Source organism: Urtica dioica, chromosome 4, assembly GCF_054948205.1.
Source record: "Urtica dioica subsp. dioica isolate 48M chromosome 4, U.dioica_male_clone48M_v1_H2, whole genome shotgun sequence".
Lineage (NCBI taxonomy): Eukaryota > Viridiplantae > Streptophyta > Magnoliopsida > Rosales > Urticaceae > Urtica > Urtica dioica.
Window position 1 is genome coordinate 18,549,374 of NC_142759.1, and position 20,328 is coordinate 18,569,701.

Sequence of the window (20,328 nt, forward strand, 5' to 3'; positions counted from 1 at the left end):
ACTGTTTTCTAGAATTTAGAATCAAAAAACAGAAAACGGATTTGTAAAAGTTAACCAAACGTGAATTTTTTTGGCACCACGGTTTGCTTTTGAGATACTACTTTTTGGCACACTGTTTTGTGATTTTGGTTGTTTGGATATGCGCACTTACTTTTGGTTGTTTGGATAATCGACATATGAATTTGTGGCTTATGACTATAGCTTTAGTTTTCCTTTCTTTATAAAGTCGAAATTTCTTTACAATTCAACCTGTAGTGCGTAGCATGATGGACTTCAATATACATTTTTTTTTTTTTTTGGTTAATGGCATATATATGGATTTGTCAAATGGATACCACCATTATCCATTAAATGGTAAAAGGATTTAATAATTTGTTTTTTATGTTTGATTATATAAATATATATATATATATATATATATATATATATATATATATATATATCTAGCATTTAAAGTTGTGAGCATCGGTATATATTCATATATGTCAACTTTGATACAGTTTCAATAACTCAAATACATGGTAATAGTTGTCCATTATTTCTAGTAAATTAATTGAAACATAAATGTCGTCAAAGTGATCTCTTTTATATAGATTATTTATGAAGATTTTTGGATGTTGTGGATGTGTTGATTTATGTAGATACTAATCGGCTCAAAAAGATATTAGTAACTGACCAAATTATATATACACATTTGTGATGATAAACATGTAACAAATGTAAAAAAAATTTACTTATAAATAATTGATCAATCCAAAGATAGATTAATTATTTGACAACCCTTATTGTTAGTGTTTGATCATTACAACAAGAATATCGTTAGCAGTTAATATTATTGTCCAAAGCTTGATATTGATGTTGCATTAGGTATCTTGGGACGAGATTTACCATTATTTAAATTTTATTGCTATTTAAGGTTAATTTATGTTTATATGTGCTTATGAGATCTTATTGTTCTATTTCAGATGTTTCTACTATATATGATAATCTCAATTCGATTCCGGTCCTTAAAGGTAACAACAAGCAGATCTATGAGAAGTGAGACCGTTCTAACCGAATGAATCTTATGATCATTAAGCGTAGCATACCTGAAGCTTTTAGGGGTACAGTGTCTGAAGAGATCACTGATGCCAAAGATTTTCTTGTCGGAATGGAAAAACGCTTTGAAAAGAACGAAAAGGCTTAAACGAGCACTTTTTTTAAAATAGGTTTATTTCAATGAAGTTTAAGGGCAATGAAAACATATGGGAGTCAAGCTTCGGTAGTTGAGAGTCTTATGTATGCTCAAGTTTGTACCCGTCCGGATATTGTTATATTGTTGGAGTTTTAGGTAGATACTTAAGCAATCCAGGTATGGATCATTGGAAAGCAGCCAAACGGGCCATGAGTTACTTGAAAAGAACAAACGATGACATGCTCACATATAGGAGGTCAGACCAATTGAAGATCATTGGATATTCTGACTCCGATTTTGCGGGATGCCAAGATAGTAGGAGATCCATATCAGACTATGTCTATATGAAAAGTGGTAGAGCTATATCATGGAAGAGTGTAAAACAGACTCTTATAGCTTCATCCACCATGACAGCAAAATTCGTAGCGTGTTATGAGGCATCCAACCATTGTATATGGCTGAAGAATTTTGTCACGTAGCTGCGTATTGTGGAAGGAATTGAAAGGCCGCCTATGTTATATTGTGACAATAAATCAGCCGTGATGTATTCCAACAACAACAGGAGCTCGACGAAGTCAAAACATAATGGCATCAAGTTCTAAGTTGTTAAGTAGTGCAAAGTGAACAGATTTACATAGAGCATTTATGAACAAACTCCATGATAAATGACCCTCTTATAAAAGGTCTATCACTGAAGGTTTTTCACGAACACACTTCTCAGAGTTTCAGGATATCTAGATTTGGTGGGAGTTTATTTATTTGTTTATTTATGTTGTGTGCTTCATGTTTGTTTGTGTTATTTGTAAACAAACATATTTAGTGCTTCTGATCATATTTATGGCATTAGTTTAGTACACTTTGCATATTCAGGATAAAATTTGATCTCTTTAAAGTATGATCTGATAGTATTGATATGAATAGATCATCTTGCATATAATTTTATCTACCACATATTCATGATTGATCTATATCATTTGATTATATTGATACAACGAAAATAACTTTGATCATGTATTGATATAATTGATGGACGAGATTGTAATATGTCACATCATAATAATGAAAAATTATTTTTGGCGCACTAAGGTTGACACATTTATTTTATACATATGTAGTACAGTGGGAGATTGTTAGAATAATTTTGGGACTACTAATGTCATTAAATAAATTTGTTGGGTCATTATTAATTAAATCAAAATTCATGTGATCTAATTTAAAATAAAGTTTGTCACTTAAGGACATACTTTTCACGAGATTATTATGTGGCTATTGTAACTGCTAATCTAGTTTGATCAAATTAGAAATAATCAATAGTTATTAGTAACTAACTACCTAGCAGTTATTAATGACAAGGTAGGTCACTGATTGTAGTACGTTTCTTTTCTTGTATCTCCATCAACAATAATACTTCAAACTCCCAGGCAAACTGCAATTGGAAACCCACTACTTACGCTTCCGCTATTTACATCTTTGGTTATGTTTCTCTTGAATTAAATCAGGATTAAATCAGAGATTCGAATCCTAACAATTAGCACAGATTTGGACTTTGGGTTTTGTCTAATGGGATTTTATGAACGTGTTTGAATGAATAATTATATCACGTCTATCTACTTGAGATTCTTAGTGAACCAGGTATGTTGAGAGGGAAGGTATAGATAGATAAATAAATAAAAAATAAAAGACTAAAACTTGAGGCACCAGACAATGAGGTTCTTTTATTTTTTTGTCTTTGGCCTCCATGAATTCAAAGGGTATGTGTGTGTGTGTGTGTGTGTGTGTGTGTGTGTGTGTGTGTGTGTGTGTGTGTGTGTGTGTGTGATAGCAAAGCTAAGCAATAGAGAGAGAGAAAGAGATAGAGAGAGAGATAGAGAGAGAGAGAGAGAGAGATTTTATAAAAATTAAAAATTAATCAAATTATTTAAACTCACCAGATTTCGACATGTGTCTTGGTATCCAAATTTCAGCGTTTGAGGTTGGAACGTAGAATAAATTGTTAAGCTTGAGTATTTTTCTCACAATTTTTAAAGTTTTGGAATTTAAGTGCAACAATTCGAAAATATTGAGTCTTTTTGCCGTCATTTTCTTTATTTATTTTAATTCAAATATTTATAGAGGAATTCTAAAACACAAATACAAATCAGGGATATATTCAGTTGATCAATTTATTTACCTACATTAATTCCAATATATGTATCCATCCTATAATTATGTGTGTGTGTGTGTGTGTGTGTGTGTGTGTGTGTGTGTGTGTGTGTGTGATAGCAAAGCTAAGCAATAGAGAGAGAGAAAGAGATATAGAGAGAGAGAGAGAGAGAGATTTTATAAAAATTAAAAATTAATCAAATTATTTAAACTCACCAGATTTCGACATGTGTCTTGGTATCCAAATTTCAGCGTTTGAGGTTGGAACGTAGAATAAATTGTTAAGCTTGAGTATTTTTCTCACAATTTTTAAAGTTTTGGAATTTAGGTGCAACAATTCGAAAATATTGAGTCTTTTTGCCGTCATTTTCTTTATTTATTTTAATTCAAATATTTATAGAGGAATTCTAAAACACAAATACAAATCAGGGATATATTCAGTTGATCAATTTATTTACCTACATTAATTCCAATATATGTATCCATCCTATAATTATGGAAATTACAATGGTATTTGGTCAACCTGTACAATCCAAGAATATTTTCGTCTTTCACAATACACAACAAAAAAAAATGATGTAATTTTAGTCTCTCTTTGCTCTATTCATCCTCTTCTTTACAATACATCACCGCATGCCGCGACCACCGCAAGTAACCACATCCTACTACACGACATCATCACCGCAAACCAATGCACACTACCGCAGCGAAACCTTGAAAAAAAAATCATCTTCTAACCCTAGACCAACATACACACTATCATAAACATACAAACTATCATAATAATATTCAATCTACTGTATATTAGCTAAAATTTCATTAGTTTATTTTCCGTCGTTGATGAAAACTCTGGCAACCCAGGGCGACTGTGTAGAGATTTGTTTTTTTCTTTTTCTTTTTTTCAGAGAGAGAGTCTAGGCCAAATGAGAGGGAAAGAGAGAACGAAAGATGAGGATTTCAAATTTTGAAAAATATGTGTTGGAGGAGCTTTTTTCAAAATGCACATAAAAATTATATTTATGGGTAATACCCATTAAAAGTTGAATTGTGTGCACTTTCTATACTTTTTAAATTACTCTTTTATAATTATAATTATGACAATGTTTGTCAATACACAGTTATTTATTGACGAGTATATCCATAAATAATTATAATTTTAAAATTAAAAATAATTATAATTTTAAAATTAAAAATAATTATTATTAGATTTTGGTTCAAAAAGTTTTATATGCTCATAATTTAAATATAATCCCTAAAAAAAATCATCCTTTGAAGTTCGTGGTTTATTGGAATCACGACCCTCACCCATATTGATGATCTGTGCCATGTTTCAAATAAGGTAGACCAATGCATGTGAAATTGTTTTTTTTTAGATAAAATTGATGTTCTGGTATTCATAACATATTCGAACTTATTTATTTATCTGCTATTGACAGGTCAAAATCCCATATGAGCAAGTGGGTAGAAATGAATCATCATCCGAACATGGTGATGGTAATATTTCCCATAAATGAATTTGAAATGGGAGGCTTGTGTTCCAATTTTGACCGTTTCGGTTGATGAGTGGAACTTGACTGTCAACGATTCCATAATACATTTTCAAATGAAGGAAAAAAAAAACAAATAATAGATTTTTCTCATCTCTTTCTTATCTGACTTTGATAAAAGAGTGCTCTTGCAATTTGTTTCCCACACGTTATTTCTCTCACCTACACACTTACGCCACACGTTTTGTAGACTTTAGATACTGTGTGTAAAATCCGTCGATGATATATTAAGTATAAACTATTGAAAATCAAGCTGAGATAAATCATTTTTATATCGAGCCAAGAAAGTTGATCACGATTATATTTAAAATGAAGTCGGACTTTATTTTATTCTAGTATTATAGATTAATGTGGTTATTATCTATTTATACAATTATGTTAACAGATATGCAGTAGATAGTTCCTTCATAAATTAAATTATGTTTAGGAAAAACATATCCTTCCTGAATTCTGGGTAATGAAATCGAGAGTCCCATTAATATAAATAAACAAATATATATATATATATATATATATATATATATATATATATGATATGTTTAGTAAAAAATATTTTTAAAAAATCCTCACAAAATAGAACATTTTCACTAATCATTGAATAATATAATATAAAAATGAGTCGATATTTTGCCAGCAACAATTTGGTATTTATAAGAAGAAAAAAACAGGGTCTATGAAAACGCGTGATCATCGGAGTTTTCACCACATTGATAAAAAAGCGTCCGCATCTGAATATTTCTCTCGGTTCATTATAAAACCCCAAAGTCTCACTTCTCTCCACGACCCCTTTTTTTTTTTTTTTTTTTAAATCCTGAGTATTACATTTACATCTTTAATCTCTCAATTCCTTACTCTCTCTCTCTCTCTCTATATATAAAAAAGATTCCCGATATTAGAGGTCGAAACTTTTTGTCGCTGAATCTATATCAATGCAAAGGTGAGCTGTATTTTTTTTTTTTTTTTTTTTATCTATTGTTTGTTCAGATCTTCGATTCCTGTGTGTTTGTGACTGGTTTTTATCTTGATCGCGTAAAACAATTTTGTCGTGAGGCTGTTCTTGTTGTTGAGGATTCCAATACTCGTTGGTAATGATCGACCATTAATGAGTGGCCATTATCTTATCATAGTACGATTTACGAATTGATTGTATGTTGAAATGTCGCTTAAAGCATCTCTTTTGCACCCAAAGTTTCCTCTATTTTTTCAGGTGTTTATTACTTTGATATACGTTATTTAGAGATAAAGCACCTGAATCTAGCGTGAAAAAAGTCAAACCTTTCAAATTTGAAACCGAACATATGCTCTTAGATTCGATCTATGTTGGATTGAATAATGTCGTCGGCTAGAATTTCCTAATCCGTGGAATATTGTTGTTATCTCAGGGGAAAAATGGAAGAGCCAAACCCAGAAACCCCTTTGAACCCACAATCCTCGTCATCGTCGTCGTCTCGAAACTTACCAGACTACAAAAACTCGGTGAAACTGAAGTACGTGAAGCTCGGATACCATTCCCTGAGCACTCTCCGAATGCTCTTCGTTCCGCTGCTTCTGGTCGTCTTCTTCGCTTACGCGTCCACGTTTTCCCTCCAAGACCTCTACGATCTGTGGGAGCACCTGAGATTCAACCTCATCTCGGTCATCACTTGCTCGACCCTGCTCGTGTTCCTGAGCACGCTGTATTTCCTGACCCGTCCCCGGCCCGTCTACCTCGTCGACTTCTCTTGCTACAAGCCCGAGGAGGCCCGGAAGTGCACGAAGAAGATCTTCATGGACCAGTCCCGGCTCACCGGAACCTTCACCGAGGAGAACCTCCAGTTCCAGAAGAAGATCCTCGAGCGATCCGGCCTCGGGGACTCGACTTACCTCCCACAGGCGGTCCTCAACACCCCGCCGACCCCCTCGATGAGCGAGGCCCGCAAGGAGGCCGAGACCGTCATGTTCGGTGCCATCGACGAGCTCTTCGCCAAGACCTCCGTGAAGCCCAAAGACATCGGTGTCTTGGTCGTGAATTGCAGCCTTTTCAACCCGACCCCGTCGCTCTCTGCCATGGTTGTCAACCACTACAAGCTCCGCGGCAACATCGTGAGCTTCAACCTCGGAGGAATGGGATGCAGCGCCGGCCTTCTCTCCATCGCCCTCGCTAAGGACCTCCTTCAGGTTACAGATGTTCATTAATGTTAACCGCAAATCACAAAATTTTAGTGGCTTAGAAGTTAAGTTTTTCAATTGTTAACGAGATGTCATCTGTGTTTCAGGTCCATCCGAACTCGTACGCGCTCGTGATCAGCATGGAGAACATCACGCTGAACTGGTACTTTGGGAACGACCGGTCGAAGCTGGTGTCGAACTGCCTCTTCCGGATGGGAGGAGCGGCGATCCTGCTGTCGAACCGGCGGTCGGAGCGGCGGCGGTCCAAGTACCAGCTGGTCCACACGGTGCGGACCCACAAGGGCGCGGACGACAAGTGCTTCGAGTGCGTGACCCAGGAAGAGGACTCGGAGGGCAAGATCGGCGTTTCCCTGTCGAAGGACCTGATGGGCGTGGCCGGGGACGCCCTGAAGACCAACATCACGACGCTCGGCCCGCTCGTGCTTCCCATGCACGAGCAGCTTCTCTTCTTCGCGAGCCTGGTGCGGCGCAAGCTTCTGAAGGCCAAGGTGAAGCCTTACATACCGGATTTCAAGCTGGCCTTCGAGCACTTCTGCATCCACGCGGGAGGGCGGGCGGTCCTCGACGAGCTCGAGAACAACTTGCAGCTCTCGGAGTGGCACATGGAGCCCTCTCGGATGACCCTTTTCAGGTTCGGAAACACTTCGAGCAGCTCTCTCTGGTACGAGCTCGCCTACTCCGAGGCCAAAGGGCGGGTCAAGAGGGGCGATCGCACCTGGCAGATCGCCTTCGGCTCCGGCTTCAAGTGCAACAGCGCTGTGTGGAAGGCTCTCAGGACCATCGACCCGGCAACGGAGAAGAATCCCTGGATGGACGAGATCCACAATTTCCCTGTAGAGGTCCCCAGGGTGTCTACCATCTGAAACATGATTGGGATTCAATTCATTCGGTCCTGCCACTGCGTTTTCGGTGGTGGATGTCGGGATGATTTTTTTTTTTTTTTATTCATTTTTCTCTGGTGGTGGTACAGTGAGGAGAGGAAGAGAGTAGTGTTATCAGTTTCTCACTTGTGTTTGGGTTTATTGGCTTTGAATGAATACTGATGGGGGATTCATTGGACCGGTTTTTTGGCGAGATCTGGTGTAGTCGGTCATTTGAGCGATTTTTAATTTAATTTTTTCATGGTATGGGTTTGTACGACTGTTTCATTGGATGACATTTATGAAGATTAGAATTGGGGTGTCTATTAACCATGATAATTTCTTTCTTTCTCATTTTGTGAGCTGCTACTTGTTTGTTCTTTTAACTTTACTCACATCAAGCATAGAACTGATGAATTTGGATTTTTAATTGGATATTTCCAAGGGCGAGGAAATTTCATTTTTTTTTACAGCTGGTACATACTACATAGAATGGCCTAATATATGAAACCTCTGCGATATGATCGACGAATTCTTGTAAGTTTTTTCTTCCATGCACTTAGTTTAAAAAGCATTGGATTACATGAACGAGGCAAGACAGCCCATGATCTCATTAAACAACGTCATAAGCCTTGAAAAAAAAAAAAAAACAAAAAACAACTGCCTCTGAAGTGTTGAAAACAAGCAGCAGAGACACTAAACTAAAACAAACCTAAATAATGAGATACCAAAAAAAGACGAGCTGAGACAGAAACAGAGAAACAAACACTACTAAGCCATCATCACTCTTTGGTGGACTTGTTGATGAGAGACTTGTGGATGTGGGGGATGACTCCGCCGCCGGCGATGGTGCCTTTGATGAGAGTGTCGAGCTCCTCGTCACCGCGGATCGCCAGCTGGAGATGCCTCGGCGTGATTCTCTTCACTTTCAGATCCTTGCTGGCGTTTCCCGCCAATTCCAGGACCTCGGCAGTCAGATATTCGAGAATGGCCGCCGAGTAGACCGCAGCCGTCGCTCCCACCCTGCCGTTCGAGGTCGTCCTCCCTTTCAGCAGCCGGTGGATCCGACCCACCGGGAACTGAAAATCAGAGACACAAGTCACAGTGATTACCAACTAACTCTTTTACCAAATTTTTTTTTTTTTTTTTTTTTTTAAGAAAAGGGTTGTGAAAGACTCGAGTTCATGTCCATGAGGACCATGATACTCCAAAACTAAAAACAAAACAAAAAAAAAAACTAAAAAAAAAAAAGAAAGCATATTATGAGTTGCCTTTTTGTTGCTGAAGTGGGTGTCATAATTGTTGTTGAATATTTTAGAGCCGTTAAAAAATCTTAAAGAGTGGAAATTTGAATCAATCCGATCCAATCCAACAACATTTTCACTTCATGGTTGGAGCTCAAATCTCTTGAAGCCAAACACTGTCAAATCTCAAGATTTCAGCGTCAGCTCGAGGTTTAATACACAAAACTACTGGACAAATTATATTAGTGACAATTTTTTTTTAAAAGAAAAATCTTTGAGGGAAGAAAGATTCAAACTTGGAACTCCCCCAAAATAAAAATAATAATAAAAGCAAAAGAAAGGGAAACGCTTATGATTAGCAAGGATCGTCGTACCGTTACCGTTATCGTACCGGGACCTCAATTTTGGGGGATACCGCAAACCGAAGAGAAAACCGAATGGGATTCAGGAAAAAAAAAAAAAGGGAAACCGATACCGGTAGGAACCCCTTTACCGGAGAAGAACCCGATAAAAAATGTAAGAACCCGAGGGAGATTCAGATAAATATTTTACAATAATAAAAATAGTTTTCATAGTTCATACTTCAAACAAAGATTCATACTAAACATAAACTGAATTCTTAAACAAAATACAATATAATCATCAATTCATATGACAAAAATCAACATAACCATCACAATAATCATCAAATTAACTGTAATCAACATTTTAATTCAATTTTATCATGACAATAATCAACTAATCTTGAAATTAATTAAAATTCAACAATATCATCGCAATAATCATCAATTCATAAAAAAAAATTGAAAAAAAATCCTAAAAAATGAAAAACTCGGATGATACCTCTCGGGTTCCCCGGTATCTAGATGATACTTCTCGGGTTCCCCGGGATCTAGACAAAAATGGCTTCCATTGAGCGGGATCCAGCGGGACGCACACCAGAAACACCGGGATTCACGAGATTTGGCCGGGATTCGACCGGGTTCAGTTCACGGGACCGGTTTCTGGCTTTCTGCAAGTCCCGTCCCGGTCCCCTCCGGTTCAGGGGATCCCGACCAGAACCCGACCGGAACCCCCGGGATGTCGAACCTTGATGATTAGCCGTTCAAAAAAGTTCCAGGGCGTAAGAAATCCAAGATGTAAACAAGTTTCTTACATTCTTTGGCCTCTTAAACGTGAACCAAAACAGTTTCTAAACAGTAAAATGCACTAAAAAAGTACAGCAATATACAGAAATACACAGAGAATTTCTAGCTGTGTACAAAACCCACAACCCATGATCTTCATAAACTCAAAAAGAAGCCCCAGAAATTTCAGAACTACCCACAACCCTGAGAGAGAGAGAGAGAGAGAGATTTGAAACCTGAAGGCCAGCACGAGAAGAACGAGAAGTGGGTTTCTTCTTGTCCTTGTCTTTGTCCTTGTTCGCCGCTGTGGTCTTTCCCGTTATCAGTCCTTTCGCTCCTTTCCCTGACATTTTTCCCACCAAAGAGAGACGAGTCAATAGTCTTCAAACTTCTCTTTTGGTCAATTTCACACCTAATTTCTTGACTCTGCGTCTTGCAGAGGAGAGAGAGAGATATACAAAGTGACTAAAAACTAAAAAGAACTGTGGAGAAGATTTACTTACTCCAACTCCGGTGACAAAACTACCCCTGTAATTTTAATTAAATTACATGCCTATGATTTGTATTTTGTTGTACATATAAATTACAGCAGTATGTCAGTGATTTATTGTAGACAGAAAGAGGAAAAACGCCGATTTTCAATAAATAATTTTACAACCGTGTTTGATCTTTGTTTTGTTCTACAACTTTCTACTTTTACTTGAAGTGTTTCAACCCCTTTTTTTAAAAAAATAATAATAATAATAATTAGCCGTTTTTGAAATTAGACGGACTAGTCACATGAAGAATTAATATTTAATCTTTTAATATTTTCAATTAAATAATCAATTTTGATAATGTGACAGCTACAACAAATATTCTATACCGATTTTATCATGATTTTTTTTTACTATCTTCAATTAATATTATAATCTGACTATTAAATATTATAAATATAGTCCAATTTAAGCATGATTTTTACATAATATGATATAGACTTGTTGTTTAATTATTAGATGGTTAAGTTATTATTTTAACATAAGAGAATCTGAATAAGGCATATGTATGACTCACTTTTATCATTTCATTTTTAACCTGATATTTAAACAAAATTAAATAAACATTAGCTATTGATATTTCATGATGCATATAACGCGGCGTCGGGCAATGCCCAGAGGCATGAACGCCTGATGTTGGCGACCGGACGAGGGGGCACTGTCGTGAGCGAGGCATGCCGAGAGTTCTTGGCCAAAGGTTAGCGCGAATGAGATGTTACTTTGTGCCATGGCTCATGTGGCAACAAGGCGCACCATGAAAGCATAGTGTGCGTGATAGTGAGACCCTCGGTGCTTGCTTGCACGAGGACTGACCAGGGCACTCGACCAAGGGTTTATGCGGAGTCCGTCTCGGTGTTTTTTTATTTTGGTCAAAGGATTGGATTTTTTGGCCAAAGGGTTAGGATTTTGGCCGACCACTTTGGTCTTGGCCTTGCCCAAGGGCCTGAGCTTTTCTTTGGACTCAGTTCAAGGTTTTTCTCTTGAGGGCTTCCTTTGAATATTTGATTCGAGCACCTTGTTTAAGGACATGACTCGTTTGTTCGGTCATTTGTGGTACAATTTTTTTTATATTGGGCTTGGACCATTATTTTGGGTTCGCCTTGTTGTTTTTTGAGTAGAGGAGTCGTTTTTCTTCGATAGAATGACATCATAACATGTAGTCCTATTTTATAGTGTCCTAATTTTTATTTTTTTCTAATAAAGTTTCCTAATTTTTAAGATTCGTGAGAGAGAGAGAGAAAAGAAGAATAAATAAATAAAAGTTCAAAAAAGAAAATACGTTTTTACAATTTTACCTCTAATTTTTGTTAAATATTTGACGGTTTTGAAAGAAAATAAACAGAAGGATTTAAGTTATAAACGGTCAATAGTTTAAAGCAGGGTTTTAAATCCCGGGGGAACCGGTCCGGTTCCCCCTTTTTTGAACTCCCCGGCACCGGAACCACGAAAACCGGAAGTTTCCGGTGGTTCCGGGGGAACCGGACCGGGAACCAGTGAGGAACCCGGTTCTCACTTCCCGGTCCGGTTCACTTAAAAAAAGAAAAAAAAAAAAAAAAAAAAAAAAAAACCCGGCTATTTGGAATAAAATAAAATTAATGGATTTTGGTCCAAATTTTTTTAAATGGTCATAGCTTTAATACTATCTCCTGGCATTATTTTTGAAAAACACCACGATCTGTTCTTAGGAAAATTACGTACGAGAAATACTATGGACACATCATTTTGTAAATAGCTTCCGTTTGAATTCATTTATGAATAATCTAAAAAGCTAAATATCCGAACGAAAATTCCCTTAAAATTATACTAAAAACTCTTTCTTTTTTTTTCGTTGAGAAGGTAGGAATATCATAAACTGCTAAGCTCCCAGCTATGTAGCGAGGGGAAAATCACATGTTGCCAAAGGAACAAGAGTTTGCTACCCATTTTTAAAGGTCATTGGTTAGCCCATTACATTTTCTAAGGATCCTAAATAGCTAACAATAAAAAATTAAAAAAATAATAATAAATAAATAAATAATAAAAAACAATAACAAAAAATAAGCAATCTTAAAAATCTCTTTCCACCCTCTAATTTGCGCTTTGTGAAAGAGTTGGCTAGGCATCAACAGTTTGTTAAGCATCCAATCGAAGCCACACCTTTCTTCAGATCATGCTCTTCTGATTCGATAGAACTTCTTGCCTGTGAGGAGGCGGTTATACAGAGCTTTGCATATAAAACTTCCCATATAAAATGAATTTTAGCCATCCACAGTTTTTTGTTTTTTTTTTTTTTTGCAATCGGAGCTCTATGCACCGAAATGTGCATTGTAGAGAGGCACTTTTAACCGTGAACTTTCCCTCCAGCAAGCTTCGTGCGCAGCGCCATCCCCTCCTGAAAACTAGCGCGCGGTGCACAGTTTCTCGATTCCGATGGATTTCCTTTCCCTTTTTGAAGGTTTTGGGCCACTCGAACTCGTCAAAAGGTCTAATTTTGCTCCGAAAATCACCCTTGAAACTATATATATCACTCTTGTAACATAAAAACACACCTTTACTTTTATTCTAGTTTTTTTTTTTATTATTATTGTTTGGTTACTATGGAGAGCTTTTGAAAAAAGAAAAAAGTGTTGTTCATTGTTATTGACGCATCCGACGAGTCTTTTAACTCAAATCAATTGTTCTTCTTTCTTCCTTTCTTTTTAATTATTGTTAGTCATTTCATTACTTGTTGAACATCAATTTTAGTTAATATGAGTCAAGGTTTGAAATGATGGTTGCCGTTTTTGTGCCGATGGTATAAAAAAGCGGAAATTGCGGTGACCGATGGAAATTGCGACGAAAATAATATAAAAAAGTGAAAAAATTGTGTTGATGAAAATTGCGGTTGCCGACGGAAATTGCGATAAAACACAAAAACTGCGACAGAAATAATATTGCATAATTTTAATTTTAAACAAGTATTTTGTTATATATAGTTTAAATTTAAATTTAAAACAAAATAATTAAGTAAATACACAATACACAACTAATATAATAATCTATAAATTCAGATTTTTTTTTCTAGTATATATATACTTTCATACTGAAATTTCCATTCAAATTATTTTTTATATAATCTTCTATTGATATGATAGTCAGCTTTTCTTTTAATATTCAATTTTTTAAAATTATGTGTTCATATACGTTTGTTTTACTTTTACCAAAATAATCACACATCTTTACTGATGCACTCTCAGCATTAGTATGGTTCAAAAAAAAAACAATCAGCATTAATATTTTACACAACTTCCAATGTTATGTACCAGCTTTCAATGTTATCACCTCAATACATTCAAACAAAAACAAATAATAATAAATAAATAAATTTCTAAGTAAAAGTACACCTTACGTAATGTTACTCACACCTCTTTTTTCTCCCTCTTCTGTCTTCTCTCTGCTTCAAAAATAAAAACCACCGAAACAAGTGGTAGCTAGTTTGGTCTAGCGGTAATTCCACATTCACTTCGACGGAGAGGTCATGGGTTCAAGCCCCCATGGGATACAGAAATGCATGCCCCCTAGGATTTATTCTAATAAGTATGTAATCTTGGTCAATAGTGTCATCTACTATGTAATTGACCGATAGTGCTACCTGCGCTTTGCACTGCTAATATATCATGTAATCTTGGCCGATAGTGCCCCTACTCAAAAAAAAAAAAGCCAACGAAACAATGATGATTTTACATTGAGGTGAGCGAAATCTATCAAAAATCGACAAAACAACGTCAAAAAGAAGAAATCACGACGATATTATGCGGCGAAACGCATAACATAATATTTTCTGCCCGGTCTTCAACAAATAGCACGATTTTGGCGCCACAACGACGCTATTTCTCAAAATTTTAATCCCTGATATGAATTCTCTTTTGCTTTCATTGCTGATTTTATTACTTTCAATTATTATGTTATACTTATCGATAATCATGAACATCATCAAAGGCTGGGTTTCTTATTGATAACGGTTTGGAGGTTCGTTAGGGTTAGAAAATGCTTGTGTTTGAGTCGTTATTTCTTGTCCAGAATTATGCTTAATGTTTTCTAGTGCTTGATCACCATTAGAATTGTTATCTTGGATTCTATATTGCTTGAGAGAGAATAGAGTATCGTGCTTTAATTCATGGCTTCATAGTTGACCTAGGTTAGTAGAAAATATAGGCAATTTATGTAATCGGTTGAACTCTTTTCGTATTGCGTATAAATGTTTTAATGGGATTAGAGGCTGTGAGGATAACAATTCGTCAATTACATAAGTTTTCAAGAACACTCGAGTGAGGCTAGTGAATATCTTTATCAGAGTGAGATTAGCATTTATATGAGTAGATTTTGTTGTTCAAATCCGAAACCCCCGACCTACTTAGTTCCGGTGAAATCGTGACCCTTACTTTCTCTGTATTGAAAAACTCGTGTCTAATTCATTGCTTTTGTTTTATTTAATTTTGTTAATCATTTCAAAACCTCATCACTTTTACTTGAAATCAATTCGCTACAAGATTTAGTAAATCGTTAGAATCACTAGTTTTTGTGGGTTCAACACTCGATACTTCAAATCTATATTACTTGGGCGACACTTACGCTTGTGTGTATTATTTTTATCGCAACAAGAATAAAGAATAATTATTTAATGAAAAGAGCTAATAATAATTTGGGCGCTCTAGGTTTCTTGCCCAAACCAAACTATGATATTTGTATATAGCCATCGTTTGAAAAAATGATAGAATCCAGCCACATGCTCCAATGTGATATCATTTTGTACCTGTTTTACCTTCAACAAAATGCATAGTAGAAGCCGTGTTTATTAGTATAAAAAAGAACAATTTATCACGCGTGTACTTACTCTCGTAAATCAAGAAACAATCCATTAACACACAAACATCATCGTATTCAAAATCAAAAAAAGAAAAAAAAAACATTCCCCCGCTATTCTCATTCCTAACTACCTAGAAAACCGCCCAAAAAATTTCTCACGAAGAAGACAATGGAAATCAAAGCATCTGAATGTAAGTTCTTCACACCCATCAATATTAACAATAATTAACTATTGTCAATGAAAATTTACAGTAAGTTACAGTAAAAAGTGAAGAAAACATGGAACACAATATTAATTTAACATAAATTTACAAACGATTTCCGCGCGGTGCTCCTCTTTTTCTCGATCGATGCACGGTGCTTTCGCCCTTTCGTTGGCCGACGAAGAGCTCCGCCGCCCTCGGAACCTAGATCTGGCCGCGACGCTAGATTATGACGAAGAGCTATGTCGCCTCTCGGAGCCCAAATCTGGCAACGCAATGCTCAACGCTGCCGAGCTTGCTCCGTTCAACGCGGTGGAGACCTTTATGTTCATAGCATATCCGACAAGATCGTCCTCACCAAGACGCAAATCATTTTCTCTGATGTTCAATACTTGGAGGTGAATGATCCTTCTTCTGCCTCCACCGCCCGACAGACCGTGGCGATTATGTCTCCACCGACGAGCATGCGCACTCGGCGAGGATTGGAAGAGGGAGAGAGGGACACAGTCCGCCGCTCGATAGACCGCGGTGATTCCATCCCTCCCACGAGCACGCACTCTCGGCAACGATTGGAGAATGGAGAGAGGGACACATAGAGAATGAGAGATTGTGCTTTTTTGTACAGCTTTAGAGAGAGAAAAAGAGAGGTAGAGAAAGAGAGTGCAATAGAAAAAGAAAGAAACTGCTATTAAAAAAGAAAAATAATCGAACTTGATTATTTATACAAATTAAATATTTAACTGTCTGTTTAATCGTATATTTAAACCAAATGACAAAACAAAAATTGTAAATCACTGATTCAATTACCAACTCAGCAGATTGGCTAATTGTTTAACGTTTTGAAAACGTAGACTATCTCTAAATTTTATAGTTTAAAGTGGATTAGAAAATTCATAATAATTTGCTACATAATCATTCATTTAATGATTAATTAACCGAAAAGAATAATTGTAATTCTAAAATATTACTAAATGAGACCATTTACATAACAAAACAAAAAAAAATCTTTAAGGGTTAGGATTCGACACACAAATCCGACCTAAAATCAAAAAGCGAAATCACAAAGAACAAAATTAGCACACACAGATTTATAGTTATTCACTTTCAATGTGAAAGCTACGTTCACTTTATCGCTGCAGATTCTCACTAAAAAACTCAAATCGGGAGAAAATGTATTTACAACTCTTGCGCTCTACAAAGAACATCGCCGCATAGAGTATCTATAGGGAACACATTAAAGTTAATAGACAGACCTAAAATTTCCCAAATACCCTAAACTAGTAACCCTTATAATATAATTTTCGCTGTTAATCATCGTTGTAAGATCTTTAGTCGATACTTCGATGCCGATTACGCTCCACACCTCTAACATATAAAACCTAGAAACAGTCAAGGAAACCTAAAAATATCCATGGATTCACATATAATCATAATTTCAATGAGAGGTAGGGTACGATATATACATTAAAGTGATCATGACATGTTGGTCCGCAATAATATTCGGTTTAACGTGTTGACTACGGGCTCACTGATCATGAGTCAGGTCAGTGTTTTGTAGTAAGTAGTAACTCATCAGAAGATGTATGTATTGACTTAGTCGTCCACTATATAATTATCGAACTTATGGTACAGAAACCCCATCAATTTCAAACCATTCACACTTGTAAGTGATCCAAAAAAGTACCCGTACACATGTCTTCATATTATTGATGATCGATGCAGACATATTAAGGAGTGGAAACTTTTATTCTAGTATCACACTCGATTATAACCATATATATACATGCACCGGCAAAGCTAGACTTTTAATTGAGGATGGGTATAGAAATACAAAAAGATTATTGAGGGCCAAATAAAATAAAGAAACTATAAAATTGAGGAACGTGGCTCCACCATTGGATTGGATATATATGTTGGTCTTCGAAATTACTTTTATTTGAAAATTTTACGTTGTCTATAAAGTTAAACTGACTTCCTGACTGACATATATGACCCACAGGAATCGAAAATAACACCGAGGTTTTTTTTCCCTCAAACACGTGGCAAATTTTATACCGCAAAATGACAACTATTCAATAAACACGTGGCGAATGTATATAAAAATAGAAAAATGACTTAAACTTAATTATTTTTAGACATATTGTTATATATTTCTTCATTTAGATTAAAATATATTAATTATTTTCTGCAGCAACGCACTAGAACAAATAGAGGCATATGATGATACTACTGTCACACCAAATGCCTCAAAAGTCGCACATAATAGTTTATTAGGTGTGACATTGTCGCACCTAATAGTCCGTCGCTAAATGTATTAGGTGCAACATGTCGTATCTAAAAGTGTCCATATTAGCTGCGACATTTCAACAGCGACATTTTTAACTGCGACATGTCGTACATAATTTCGCACCTATTTTGATGCCAGAAATCTTGAAATTGACGGGTGATTTTCATATTGGGTACGACATATCGCACCCAATATAATGGCGGGAGCCTATTTGGTTCAACATGTCGCACCGAATAAGATCCCCGCCAATATATTAGGTGCGACATGTGGCACCGAATAAGTTTCTCGCCATTATATTAGGTGCGACCTGTCACACCCAATATGTTATTTTTTTTTTTTTTAAAGTTACAAATTTATATATTAGAAATTCAAATCAAAATTAATCTATAACTAAATAAAAATTAATTAAAAAAATTATAATAAAACCGAAAAAGTTCAATTCCTAAATTTTTTTTTCCTATACAACTTATCGATAGTAGAATTTTCTCTACCAAATAAGTTGCCAGAACTTCGGGAACCGCTTCCTCGTCCTCTACCAAATAAGTTGCCAGAACTTTGGTAAATCGCTGTCTCTGCTGAAGGGTTAACGTGTACGCTGCTGGCGGTTTGTACCACTCATTCCTCTGTTGTCTCAAGTGTAGAGAAGTCTTGATTGTCAAGTCCATCAAGTCAAATCTCGACTTCTCCGTATCATAGTTCTTCTTTTCCAAGCTGTGCATCGTCCCGAGAAGATTCTCGCATATGTTCTTCTCTATATGCATGACGTCCATGTTGTGCTTCAACTCCAACTCTGACCAGTAAGACAACTCATAGAAGATGCTCTTTTTGGTCTAATTCAATTCGAACTCAGCACGTTTTCGTTTACCGACATGTTTGTCAGTTGTCGTGCAAGAAACGCTAGCCATCTAATCGAATATATCTTGCGGAGTCAACTTGACAGGTTTACAGCATTTCTCGTGACAATCTACGTAGTGATCAGTGTTTTTCCTCAATCGGTGAGGCGTAGGCAAGAATCGACGATTGTCGTAGTAAACGATACTGTTTCTGACTTTCATAGATGGCGTCTCGAGGTTGCACGTGGGGCACGCAGGATACCCTTGGCCACTCCATCCCGAAAAATACGATCGAGCCGAAAAGTCGTTTATCGTCCATAGAAGCGCAGCACGTAACCGAAACACTTCATCGTTCGCCCAATCTCGCACTTAGAACCCAAAATCCCATAATTCTTTTAGCTCTTCAACAACTGGTTGTAAGAACACGTCCATGTCTTTTCCATGTGAGCTCAGCCCGGGTATCAGAAGCGTTAGCATCAAGTACTCCTTTTTCACGCACAATAAAGGCGGCAAGTTGTACGCAGTTAGTACCACGGGCCATATATTGTACGCTAGAGTCATTTCCCCAAACGGGTTGAACCATCTGCGTCGAACCATCTGGGTATCTCTCGTCTAGATTTTTCCACGTCGAACCATCTACAGGATGTCGTAAAACGCTTTCTTCCTTGATGCGATCTCGTGCATGCCACTGCATCTCAAGCGACATGTGTCGAGAAGCTTACAATCGCTTCAATCGATATTTCAAGGGAAAATATCGCAATATCTTTTGTGATATATTCTTCCCGGTTGGCTTCCATCTGCTCTCATTGCAAACTGGGCACATTTCAGCTTTTTCGAGATATTTTCGTAATAACACACAATCGTTGATGCACGCGTCGATCATCTCGTATCACATGCCGAAATGCTTCAGCTTCGCCTTGACCTCGTAGTGTTTTTCTGGAATTCAGTTACCAATTGGATGAGACTTCCTCAAGAGCTGCAACAATTCTGTGAATGACTTGTTCGTCCAATGGTTCTTGACTTTGATGTGCATCAACGAAACCAGAAACGATAAAGACCAAAATTCTTTGCATCCAGGGTACAATTCCGCTTCCAACTCCGCGAATAAGTCTTCCACTTGCTCCTCTGCACGCACCTCGCTCGGGGTCGGATCAGCAAAGTCGTCGATGTCCTCGAGATCCATTATATCATGGAGAGCATCGTACAATGTATTCATTTTTCATGCACAACAAAGGCGGCAAGTTGTACGCAGTTAGTACCACGGGCCACATATTGTACGCTAGGCTCATTTTCCCAAATGGATTGAACCATCTGCGTCAAACCATCTGGGTATCTCTCGTCTAGATTCTTCCACGTCGAACCATCTGCAGAATATTGTAAAA

At 36.8% G+C, this 20,328-nt stretch overlaps 2 protein-coding genes across 2 annotated transcripts; one reads left to right on the plus strand and one right to left on the minus strand.

Moving 5' to 3' along the window:
- The first annotated feature begins 5,515 nt into the window (after positions 1-5,515).
- Positions 5,516-8,231, plus strand: KCS11 (3-ketoacyl-CoA synthase 11). Its single transcript, XM_089611534.1, has 3 exons — positions 5,516-5,800; positions 6,246-7,020; positions 7,119-8,231. The coding sequence occupies exons 1-3, from the start codon at positions 5,793-5,795 to the stop codon at positions 7,893-7,895; spliced, it is 1,560 nt and encodes a 519-aa protein (XP_089467660.1). The 5' UTR covers positions 5,516-5,792; the 3' UTR covers positions 7,896-8,231.
- Positions 8,232-8,413: 182 nt separating this feature from the next.
- Positions 8,414-10,743, minus strand: LOC149400982 (histone H2A variant 1-like). The gene is made up of 2 exons (XM_089611538.1): positions 10,500-10,743; positions 8,414-8,971 (listed from the first exon to the last, which is right to left on the minus strand). Exons 1-2 carry the CDS (start codon positions 10,611-10,613, stop codon positions 8,675-8,677), a joined length of 411 nt encoding a protein of 136 aa, XP_089467664.1. The 5' UTR covers positions 10,614-10,743; the 3' UTR covers positions 8,414-8,674.
- Positions 10,744-20,328: the final 9,585 nt, after the last annotated feature.

Coding starts and splice junctions, on each gene's coding strand:
- LOC149400982 (XM_089611538.1), bottom strand. CDS start 10,613: ATGTCAGGGAAAGGAGCGAAAGGACTGATAACGGGAAAGACCACAGCG. Junction 8,972..10,499: donor CTTCTCGTGCTGGCCTTCAG/GTTTCAAATCTC, acceptor TCTGATTTTCAG/TTCCCGGTGGGTCGGATCCA.
- KCS11 (XM_089611534.1), top strand. Junction 7,021..7,118: donor TCGCTAAGGACCTCCTTCAG/GTTACAGATGTT, acceptor TCTGTGTTTCAG/GTCCATCCGAACTCGTACGC.